Source organism: Protomyctophum bolini (genome assembly GCF_963924005.1).
Source record: "Protomyctophum bolini genome assembly, chromosome: 4".
Taxonomy (NCBI): domain Eukaryota; kingdom Metazoa; phylum Chordata; class Actinopteri; order Myctophiformes; family Myctophidae; genus Protomyctophum; species Protomyctophum bolini.
Window position 1 is genome coordinate 10545923 of NC_137865.1, and position 12599 is coordinate 10558521.

The 12599-nt window shown below is 41.8% G+C and overlaps 1 protein-coding gene across 1 annotated transcript; it reads left to right on the plus strand.

Moving 5' to 3' along the window:
• The first annotated feature begins 5350 nt into the window (after positions 1 to 5350).
• On the plus strand, positions 5351 to 12524 carry LOC308313986 (protein FAM180A-like). Its single transcript, XM_080761337.1, has 3 exons — positions 5351 to 5628; positions 10018 to 10112; positions 10297 to 12524. Exons 1-3 carry the CDS (start codon positions 5541 to 5543, stop codon positions 10627 to 10629), a joined length of 516 nt encoding a protein of 171 aa, XP_080617463.1. The 5' UTR covers positions 5351 to 5540; the 3' UTR covers positions 10630 to 12524.
• Positions 12525 to 12599: the final 75 nt, after the last annotated feature.

The window sequence follows — 12599 nt, forward strand, 5'->3', positions numbered from 1 at the left end:
CGTGTGGGGACAGCTGTATAGGAGAAAATATATATTATTTGAAAGTCACTTGAACTACAGTTCAAGCCTATATGGCTGGTGTCACTGGCCGAAGAACTGTTATTTCCACCGTCATGGAATGGAATAAATGAAGCTTCAGCCTCAGAAATGATGACTTTAGAAGAGAGCATGCAGGGTCAGTGGGTGCAGTCAGGGGACTGAATGTGATAGTAAGAACCATGTGGCTACCTCATCTGGTTCTGCAGCTAAACTACTGCGCTGCCAGACTGCAGGCATGTCCTGTCCCCTTGGTCTTTCCCCCCCCCCCCCTTTTTTTCCCTTTTTTATCCCTAAGGAATTTGGTTCAGGGGTTACAAACTGAAGCATTTCAAAGTAAATATTTGTAGAGATTATCAGATAATTATTCATCAAGATTCAGGATTAGGAGCACTGGATCCAGACCACATAGACTACAACAGATTCTACTGGTTATTTCAAAATCTATACCAGCTCACACTGTGTCACATTGTGATGCGATATACAGTATAAGCTTTGTCTGCTATTTCTGTGGAAAGACTTTGCCTATAATATTGACACCAGATGTGTTAATGTGGTTAATGGTTGTACCAATCCAGTAAGTACACAAAATAAAAATACACAAAAAGGGTTCTGTAAAGTTCCAGGTTATGGAAGGTTCTATAACTTCTGGGTCCTATAGTCAAAAGAGCAATGAGTCACTCACTAGTCACTAGTGAAGACCACACCTTTAAACAAATAGACCGAAATGTAAGAAAGGTTACTGTTGTACTTGCCATGTTCAGTATGGAGTGAGGATGGAGGGATTTAGGGTATTCATAAGGGATGAGGGGATGTGAGGATGGAGGGATGAGTTATTGCTTATCGGATGCTGTGATAATTATTGGGTGTGATAGTTATTGCCGTGATTATTGGTTGTGTGTGGGTGAATAGTTATCACATTAGATTGTTACCTGGTGTGGTCTTCCCTCCTATCCGAACATCATCATCATCACCTTTATTTGTACTCGGAAATACAGTTGAGGGCAAGCCCTCATTTTCAATGTAGCCGAGGTTACAATTCACAAATACAGTCAAAAGAGTACATCAACACAACATTATAAATCAGGATAAATTACAAAGGAACTTAAATGCAGAACAACCAGTAAAATAAATCAATTGAAGCAGGAGCAATCACGGTGAAAAATGTTCTGGAGCATTCCTTTGAACTGACCGAAGTATGGCAGGGAGCTCAGTTTTTGTGTTGTTCTAACTCCAAAATTAATAATATTAGCTCAGTCGGGACTCGGTAGAGCACTCGCCTTTCGACTGCAAGGTCATGGGGTTCATCCTGGGCACCGCCAACTCAGCATATGAGGAGCACGGCTTGAAGTCATGCGGTAAATTCTGGGAGCTGATGGTAGGTGTTGTGCTCCACCTCAGCAAACGGGGATAGACTCCCGCACCCTGGCTGATACTGACAATAAGCATCTCTGACTTACTTACTTTTATTATGTAACTTATTGTGCTTCGATATTTGGAGAATGCAGCGAGGCTATCTGTCTGCATTCCACTACAGCAGTGTGACTGTGTCACATCCCAGTGTGAGACACACTGCTTTATGTCACTGTCCCACACAAACAGCTGTATGGCTGAACAATTATTGGAGACCAGAGTAATATCTAACCAGAGAAATATCTATAAATTCCACAATCTATGCTCTCTCTCTCTCTCTCTGTGTGTGTGTGTGTGTGTGTGTGTGTGTGTGTGTGTGTGTGTGTGTGTGTGTGTGTGTGTGTGTGTGTGTGTGTGTGCGTGCGTGCGTGCGTGTGTACATGCGAGTGCGTGTGCAATTGTCTGTCCTTGATCTTGAGCACCGACCGTCCAACCAATCATCTATATAAAGCCTGTGATGCTGAAAAAATAGCAAATGGACTAAATCTGTGATTCCCAACCTTTTGATGTCATGACCATGGCCTCTACAATGGGCCCATGTCCCAGTTTGCCCATGATTTGCCCGCGAACACTATTGCACTTATTAGACTATTACACTTATTACACTATTACACTTATTGCACGTATAGTAGGGCTGAGGGAACATAGGGCTGAGGGAACATAGGCATGACCCCGTACCTAAGTGCAGGAACTCAAACTCAGAACTCAAACAAAGGCAGGAGAGCACATAAACTTGAATTTACTTGGTAACAGTACACTGAATATAGAACCTGACACACTAGATACAGCACTGAACAGGGTTTAAAGTCACTGGCTCAGCTGGTCCCCACAGGTGATCGCACTGGTGCTCTTCTTCTCCTGCTTTTGTTGTCTCCACCAGGCCATAGGGGGAGAGAGTATATTTTGCAGTCCGTCCGTCCGTCCGTCCGTGTGTACATCCGTCTGTGTACAGCTAATCTCCGGCACCGTTAACCCAGTCGATGCCAAATTTTGCACACACACTCCCTGGATGGCAACAATGAACCTCTGCCCCAAAGTTTCCAGAACGGCCTGTTATAGTGCCACCAGGAGGCCGACTTTTGAAAACATTTCTTTTTTAGGATTGGCCCTTTTAAAACAAAAAGCCTCAAATCATGAACGCAGCGTGCAATTTACGTGAAATCTTTCACAGACTGTCCTACTAGGCTGAGGAATATATCCCACCCTTTTCAAATTGGCCTGTTATAGCACCACCAACAGGTGGATTTTTGCAAAACAATTTTTTGGAACAAAATGCCTCAAATCATCCAATTGCCATCAAAGGCGTAAGAACAAATGGCACCCATTTCACATTGGCCTATTATAGCGCCACCAGGAGGCCACAACCTTGGGCCTGTGGTGGTCCCTGGACCCCATGTTGAGAACCAGTGGACCAACACTACAGTAATTTGATTTGTTTTCAGTTTTCACCACTCTTAACCTATCTTCGCAGTTCACCCCTTTGGAGAGGCATGATGCTGCCAACCACTGAACAGAACAGAGGCTTTCTTTGTGGTCCCTGCATCTGTTTTCTCTCCAGGTCTTTAGCTGTGAAAAACAAACAAAAAAATACTCAGTGGGGATTGTGCATTTGTAGTGTGAACCTTCCACATCGACCTTGCAAAGGAGTGTAACTGTGTGGGTTCCCTGGGGTGATCTTGGCACTGGTGCACACGTTGCACTCCTCTAATGGACACTGCTGTTGGTGGGGCTATTACTAACTACGACCAAATACATAAACATGGCTCTCATAAAACTGGAATACTTTTGTTAGGTGTCCATTAGCATTCTAACCATAAACTCAGTATTAGAATGCATTTTGCCCTCAAAGCATTTTGTTAGCAAAGAGCAAAAACAAAATATAATTTACAGATGCAAAATGTTTTACGTAAAAAACATACATATTGTAACCAATAAAGACACTAAATGGCTTGTAACTTAGGCCTGTGTTGTGCTATATATATATATATATATATATATACACACACACAAATATTTCAAGGCCAGCGGATAAAAATAATTAAATAATGATCATAGATCTTGTAACGAAGTGGTCCTCCGTTATATTCGGCACATTTATGCTTATTTTGCACACATATTGTACCAGTGTTTGATTGAAGTATTTATATTTGCACAGCATATGTACTTTAGTCAGTTGTATTTGCACACAAAGGAAAAGTCATGAGTTGAACTGGTTTATTGAAAGTATTATGAACATGGGAGTTGTTTCCTATCCGGCAGGATGGCCACTCAGCATTGGACAGTATCACCTGGGGGAAACAGAGGGATGTTTGGTCATGATGGGCAAGTGCAATACAGTTAAGAATGCAATATGTGTCAGGGCAATAAGTACAATATGTAATATGAGACTGTGTTATGGGTAATTGAATACTTACTGCTTCTGTTCTGTCTGTTCCAGTGTGTTCGGGCAAAAGAGTCCCCAGGCCAGGCTACCAGAGCACCATATATTGGTCTGGACTGGACCACAGTGAAATGGCCAGGGGGTGTTTGAGTTATGCATTGGAGCTGCTGATGATAATGGGATATGTGGTTTATCTTGCAATAGTGGGCATAATTGATATTTACTTACCGGTGTAGTGATATAGATTTATGGGCTCATGTGATGTGGGTTATGTGGGGTTCAGAAGTGTTGCATGTTTGACCGGTAATATGGTAGAGTCTGCACTGATTGTTTCAGCTGCCTATAAAAGGCTGCCAGGAAGCACACACCAACTCAGTGTTAGATTCAGTGAGAGGGCATGGTGGAGCTGCATACCAACATGCCCTATTTGTTTGCTGCGTGTGTCATGCCATTTCCCATGCTGTAACCTTCTTTTGGGAATAAACCACGGTGTGGCTGCATTTTACCTCCTGACTCTGTGCTCATTTCCAGCCGCTTATCGGTCCAACACTACAGATCTGCATATATGGAGCCATGGCCAGTACAGAATTCATTCCATGTCCCCCATGCCAAAGTGCCAGCACTCGCCCTGCAGTCACCAAGGCGGATGCATGCACGCGACCTCGCCCTTTAGGGCCCTCAGGGGGTGAATGAGTTTTGTCCGACATACCATTGGTCCGATAACGACAACCTTTCTCAAACTGTCACCCTAACCTCCCACGGGGCAGCACACCTAAACCTAACCTAACCAACCTTAATCCGGTCGACTTAACGCACCCCTCACCAACCTTAATCCAGTCAGACCAATGCTCCTTCGAACCAATGATATGTTGAACCAAAGTATGCCTCCCCCTCAGGGCGTCTTGGTACTCAGGGCGACTGGTATTAATAATTTTATTAGGATTGTGAAACTGCTAAATTTCATAAGGTTTGCCTGTAACCGTCTTCCAAAAATGCAGCATCCTCAGTTCCATGACTTACACAACCCTGGGTATATAATGATTTTGGACAACTGGACATTAGACAACTACTGCTGCTGTGTCCAAGTGTCCCTGCCTGAGCAAGACACTTTTAACCCCTAACTGCTCCCCGAGCGCTGTAATAATAGCACTCACATGCTCCTAATGTTGTTATAGTTACAGGTAAATGCAGAGGACAATTTACACATGCAAAAATACAGTGGCAAACATACCCCAGAGTAGTTACCAAATAACTATTATATTATTTCAATGATGATGATGATGGTGATGTGTGACAGTTGCTTACACACCTGTTACTGGGATTAACAGAGTGATTTACAGAGGTGGGTCTTTAAACCTGATGAATGATGACTACCAGCTGGAAACACTAACTGGCCAAATTTCAGCTGGCAGGGGAGAGAGAGAGAGAGAGCGAGAGAGAAAGAGAGCGCTAGGGAAAGGGCGTTAACAGCGAGACCTGGCAGAAGACTGTCCAGCAGATTGTTCTTAAACAGGGAGGTGATGGAGGTACAACAGCACAGTAGAGTATAGACCGAGGCATGTGACACCCTGAAGGAAGCAGATGGAACGTGCAGTGCTCTGGTGAGCAGTATAACATGGTACACATGGACCAGAGCACATATAGATAGAGGCCTGCAGGGGACAGTGATCTTTGCCTCTGTCCAGCTGAGAGACACTTCGACTGGACCAGCATGACGACCTGCAGAACCATCACGCTTTCTCTGCTCTGCTGCTGCTTCGTGCTCCACATGGGCAGCGCCCACCAGTGCCGGAGGAAAGGTTAGTTAGACCCTGCAGCTAAACCAGCTGAAAAACCTTTCAATGTTGGATAGAACATAAAGAGAACTGTAGATGTTGTTACAATGTTGGAGTGTATGTTCTTCTTCACAGTGTGGTGAATCTGGTGATTGCTGTGTTAATCTATAACCCTGACTTAGCCGCAATTTGCAACTCTAGATTTTTTTTACAATTGGTTGAAATCTAGAGTTGCAATAACCTCCATCGACTTCCTATGCATTGTTTTGGTTTTGCATTGGTTTGTGACCTCCTGGTCTTAAATTACGTTAAACTCACCAACATTGCAGCTGTAGTCCAAGCTTGAATTATCCTCTTTCGATCTGGTGTCGCTTGTTTATCATAAAAGTCCCCCGTAAAGATGTTATGAGCTACTTTCTGTCCAAAATATTCCAAGAGTGACAATATCGAGCTGCCATTTTGATTTTTGCAACGTGCCATAAAACAAGATGTGAGGGGGAGTGCTTGTTTAATAGCGTCCCTCCCTCCCTAGGGCGTCGGCCTCTTCTTTGGGTGTCTTACCTGCGCAGGTAAGATTCTATTAAACAAGCGCTCCCCCTCACATCTTGTTTTATGGCACGTTGCAAAAATCAAAATGGCGGCTCGATATTGTCACTCTTGGAATATTTTGGACAGAAAGTAGCTCATAACATCTTTACGGGGGACTTTTATGATAAACAAGCGACACCAGATCGAAAGAGGATAATTCAAGCTTGGACTACAGCTGCAGTGTTGGTGAGTTTAACGTAATTTAAGACCAGGAGGTCACAAACCAATGCAAAACCAAAACAATGCATAGGAAGTCGATGGAGGTTATTGCAACTCTAGATTCAGCCAATTGTAAAAAAATCTAGAGTTGCAAATTGCGGCTAACCCTGACTGTAACATTAGAGCTGCATAGGGCTTAGAGTTTGTTTGTTTTTGACAACAGATTTTTATTGTGGAAGTATTATTGGCATATATTGCATGTTGGATTATGTGTTTTTATTAAATATTTAAAGTTTAACTGTTGAAATTCAATTTATAACATAGAACAAATAGTGCCAGTTAAAAACGTACAGCTAAATTCATATAGTGTTAATTTAACTCAGAGTGTACAAGTGGAGCCAAATGGACCAATGAACCAAATGGAAATCCAATTGGTTCCGTTTGTACACTATCTGAGTTATATTAACTGTGTGACTGTGTGTTGTTGATGTTGTGAGTCACACCGCTGCATGTGCTGCCATATTGAGCCCAAAGAGAAGCTATTTTTATCCATATTTCTGTTCCAAATTTAGGGGAGTGAACTTGGAAAAAAGTGAGTGTGACTATATAGAAACAAATGGAATGAATGAGCTCATTATGTTGATGGTGGTCACCTTAGATGTGTCACAGCCCAGCACTGTGAATTCAACACACACAAACACTGCATTGTCACCAACTGCAATGTGCAAGGATGGACTTACTTTAAGCTATACTGTACTACTACGACCCATCACATTCTCTTTAGCAAATAAGATGTTATATGTATGTATGTTATATGTATGTGTATGAATCAGGTATGTCGAATTATATTAAATTTCAGTTTTAAAACTACTCAACTAGGAAAGTTGGGTAGAATCATTCTTATTCTGGCTGGGCATACATAAATATTTTACGTGCGTGCAACTACTAGAACCAGGGACCTTCTGTTTCCCAGGCAGCTATACAGCCCAATCTGTTTTTCTTTTTTTTCATCTCTTGAAAATACCTTTCTTCTGGTATTTGAAGAATAATAGAATAGAATAGAATAGAATAGAATAGAATAGAGCTTCAGTCGTGAACCTCATGTGCTGTAGAAGACTTGAATTCCAGTGTCTTTGAAACTCCCATTAAGCTGACCAATACAAGTGTTGGTTTGCTACTGGGTAATTGGTTCACCATAACACTACACTACAGTCTTTAAGTCTTGTACAGTATATATTAACACTGTTTGAAGTTAGACACTTCAGTCTGAGTCTCTCTGCTACCAATTTGTCTCACACATGTCATCTACACATGGTTCCAATATGAACATGGTAGCCAAGGTCCAACATTCATGGGATTCAGGAAACGGATGTTCCTCCAAAGAATGAGAAGCATACTGTAGCAGAAATATATCAGAACTTCTAAACCAAGCCAGGACATTTCAGTTGATGAAGAGGTGGGGTGTTTTATTTTGTTTTTGGTTGTATTATTGTAGCACCCAGCTTGAAGCTGGATGCATTTAGTAGCCTCGGAGACGGCAGGTGTTTTGTTTTAGATGTAACGATCAAATTATACATGCTGGGCAGTAGCTGAGCTTTCAGGAGCCAATCTACTAGCTTAACGTTACATTTCCCAGTATGGGTCGCTTCAACTACTTTACTTTTAATTATAGTATCAGTATATAGCTTTTCAGCAGTGGTGGGAAATGTACTCACATCTTTGAGGGATGCTAGCCCCTCCTATGTTGAGCTTTGAGTGTTTGTGTAAACACAAACATTGAAGACAAAAGTGTGTATTAAAACACAAACATTGAAGACAAAGGTTTGTAAATACAAACATTGAAGACAAATGTGTGTACTACTGTTACACAAACATTGAAGACGGATGTGAGGATGGCAAATGTGATTGGCTGAATGACATTTTGTGATGATTTGATTGGCTGAGCACGGAATGATAAGAGCGCCCCTCACTTCACACAAGTGTGAGTGTGAGTAAAAGTATCAATACTGCAATATAGAAATAGGCCTACTCTGTTGCAAAGTCTGGAATCTAAAATGTACTTGAGTAAAAGTACAAAATTATTGGCATCCAAAGTAGCTTCAGTGTAAGATAGCTACTTCATTATTGATTGCACATTCCGTACTACTTGAGTATTTTGGAACCATTATATTTTGGTGGTATATACCACTTTTTGTAGAGTGGTATGCCAAAGACCATGCCCTTTTGGAGCTCGACCGCTCGTCATGTCATTATGACTGAAATTGATTATCCTTTATTCATTTCCTACAGATATAATATCTGTGGGAGATGGCATTGATAATGAATGATCGGTGAATATTGTAATATAGGCATATATCGCTATGGATACATTTGGGAGTGCAAACTAAGTAAGGTTTGGTTTATTTTTCTATTTTCTATTATCTATTTTCAGCGTTGAGGAAATCTTGGAGTATAATAAATTCCCTGCCTCCAGCTGTATAGTATGAGCACGTGATTGAAGATCACACTGAACCTTGAAGGAGATACAGTAGACCTTTGATTCTAAACTTAACTGCGATTTGGACAACTTTCAATTAAAAGTGGATTTCTGGACGCATGTTGTGGTTTTCATCTGGATTCCAGGCTCCAGGAGACAGATGTACTGTAATCATACAGTACCCTATAGCATCCGTATTCTGGGGCAAACATCCGTAGAAACGCGCACGCACGCACGCACCGGGTCCGTCACAGATGATGAACCCAACTGATTTTTGGTGATCCCATGACCTTTATCCATCCGCACCACCCAAATAAAACTGCAATAGGCATATGTAGTTGTCTGTCTGCCTGCCTGCCTGCCTGCCTGCCTGCCTGCCTGCCTGCCTGCATGCCTGCCTGCCTGCCTGCCTGCCTGCCTGCCTGCCTGCCTGTCTGTCTGTCTGTCTGTCTGTCTGTCTTTCTTCTATAACATTTGGACATCCTTCCCACTAGTTGGCACAGACAAGAAACATGCTGTTTAATAAGATCCAGATTCAACGCACTTGCATAATAAAATACAATGCAATAAAAGCCCTGGCACGGCTTTGTGAGAGGAGGTGAAGGACGTCTTGTAGAGATTAGAGAAGTTACGGGACAGTAAGTGAAAACAGTAGCATTTTGGACATTTTGGATTTTGGAAGTTCTGACACTGAATAGCTATACAGTACCTCTTCATCATGTATCCCTTCTCATCCTTCCTGCTTATCAAAACGTCTTGCACAGTCCTGAAATGCTTTGTCAGTATACAGTATGTCAGAGTCCCTCAGGGCTCTATACTAGGGTATTTTTCGTTTTTCGGTTTAAACTTTTTTTTCCCTATAATGCCAAACGTCTGATCATCACTGTATATTAGTAAAGCTTTTACGGTGTAGTTCAAATGAAAGTACACGTGTTTCAAGCCCTATAGGCCTATACTAACTCCATCTGTTATCCTACTGTATATGTCTGTTCTTGACATTATCATTGTGACCTTCACCTTCACCTTTTAGCCTATACTTTCCACCCAAAAGTTAACGATCCCTCTTCCCTATAATTATTGATCATTGCTGTGAGTGTGACGTCTCATGATATTCACCCATCTGGTCTCCATTATGATTTATGACCATGATATTTGACCTTCTTGACCCCCTGTCCCCCTCTCTCTATTAGCATTGTTTCCATCCATGAGGATAAAGAGAGGTCTGGCAACCGTGCTGAATCCAACCTTTCACAACTCCATAGATGACATCAATCTGTTGTTTGAGGTGAGAAAAAAAGGAACGCACGGGGCCCTTTTCCCAAGCACGTTTCAAACGGTAGGCATGAAGGCCTATACTCAGTTGGTGTTTTGAGTGGTGCTCATGTTCAATACTCCACTACACACTCCACAAACCTGAGCACTTTGTCCACCACATGGGTGTGTGTTTCTTACGTTCTTCCCTCGTGTAGATGTTGCTGTCGGGCCTACAGATTGGAGAGGACGCCGGGAGCTTCTCGGTGAGTGACGCTGAACTGGCGTCTCTCCGACAAACCAGGAAGTTGGAGGCCATCTGCGAGGACACGTTGCCCAGGAAACTGACCGCCGTGCGCAGGCTTACCGCAGACCTGTCGCATCACGCTGGACAACTGCGCCAGGGGGATTTTGAACGCACCCTGTTGACCATGGTCTACACAGCCCAGCGAGTGGTCAATTCCACCGCTGGCCACCAGAGGGACATATGGGCAGAGTCCTTTGTCAGTTTGTACAAAGCCATCAAGCTGGATCTGACTGGAACACTTTGACTGGATTCCAGTTGAATGTATCCACTTAAAACCCTATACTTCATTGGAGCCCCACAGGGGTCTATACTTCACCGAAAATAGCCAATCTGCAAGAGTAGATAATCTGTATTCGCAAACTGTACACACCAGAATAGGGAGTAGGGAGCTAGGGACATCAAGTGCTTAATCATGGGAAACACAGTTTTTCTGTCAATGTCAACATTACTTTTGACATACTTTTTCGCTGGTATATTTTTCACTGCACACAAGACTCGTGCCAAAATGACGTGGTCACCAGAAATGTACCGGGAAAGGTATTTATTTATGTATTTTAACGTTAATAAAAACAGTTCCTGACAACTTGTCGTTACAATTTACAATTTAGACATTTAGCTGACGCTCTTAATCCAGAGTGATTTACAGTAGGCAAGAACAACACAAGGTATAGATGCATAGAAATAGTAATCTAGGATCATAAATAAACCAAGAACATATCATCAGTCTAAGTAACATTAGAATAGCCATTGAAACTATGAACACTATACTGTAACACGCTATCTAAACTTTAGCCTTTGCATAAGCCTGCAAGGTCGTCGAGTTCTACGGCAAGTACTACGGGCTAAAGTGGAGTCTGAAGAGGTGAGTCTTTCTTCACTCTTCAGACTACGGTGGAAGATTGGAAGAGTTTGGGACCCAGAAGAGTCTCGGACCTGTGGAGCGTTGTCCCGGATGAGGTCGTTGTGGTCCAAAATATCCTTATGTGCTAGGACCTTAGAGTATATATTAATATATCATATATACTCTAAGGCTATAGGACTCTGCAGCATTCCTTTTTGAGCAGTACTTCCGTATAGACAAATTCTGTAATCACAAATCACGAGTGGTGACCGTGTCGCCAAAAACACTACTAAAAGGAAAATTCCACAGCATGACTTTAAACAATGCATTTATATGGAAAACCATTTCTGTAATAGTGGGAACAAATGAGTATGACAAAGTAAGTAATGATACAGCAGGAAACTTTGATTTATTTAAATTAAGATTATTTTTAATGATTGTCCGATAAGAAATGAAGCACAATCCATACTGTCTCTGGAAGTTTGCGCTTGGCATTCAAAACGATGCATTATGTATTTGTGTCTGTAAAAACGAATCATGTACAAAAAATGTTTATACAATTATGCATTTCAGTATGTTCAGCAATTCGAAAACAAACAAAAAAAATCAACCATACCAATCATACATCACTAAAATGTTCCCCAGATAAGACCCATCTACCAGTTCTATGTGGGCCAACATCATAACAGTTACTTTAACCCCTTATGTGCTATTTTATAGCACAGTGGTGTCATGTGGTGAAAGCTATCTACTGTCCTTGTAGATCGACTATCCATTTCCGGATATATTGACATGCTCAATTATGGACTGGAATTATGGAATTGTGGATTATGGATTTTAAATGGTTAAGTACATAGTGAATGATGTTACAGTAAGAATTTGTGTGTATTTGAGTCTTGAGACTGTTTTTATGGAAAAAAAATCCAATAATGGAAGCCTTTCACCAACATGGCCGACGTACTTCCACTCGGTAGGGTAGAGATTTGTTCTCACCATCGCCAGCAATGTTAAGAAACCATCATGCTGTCACCTCCAATTCTATCTGTAATGATCAGTTTCATTATAGCGTATGAAGGATGGCCAAGAATCTACCCAAAGAACAATAGAACATACACATAGCCCCCAAATTGTATCAATATAAAATACAAAATACCAGTGACAAATACTATATGTGCAGGGTGGGCTAAACTATACTAGGCCCACCTGCTGTGGGCTCCAGTATTCTGTTAAAAATGACATGGGCCTCGGATACTTTTCAGGATTCATATTCAAAAGTATCAAAAGAAGTAGATCTACAAGCTCAAGCTCCGAGCTTGTGGATCTTCTACTTTTAATGCTTTTGTGTGACGCTATAGTGTGATCAAGTAGGGCAT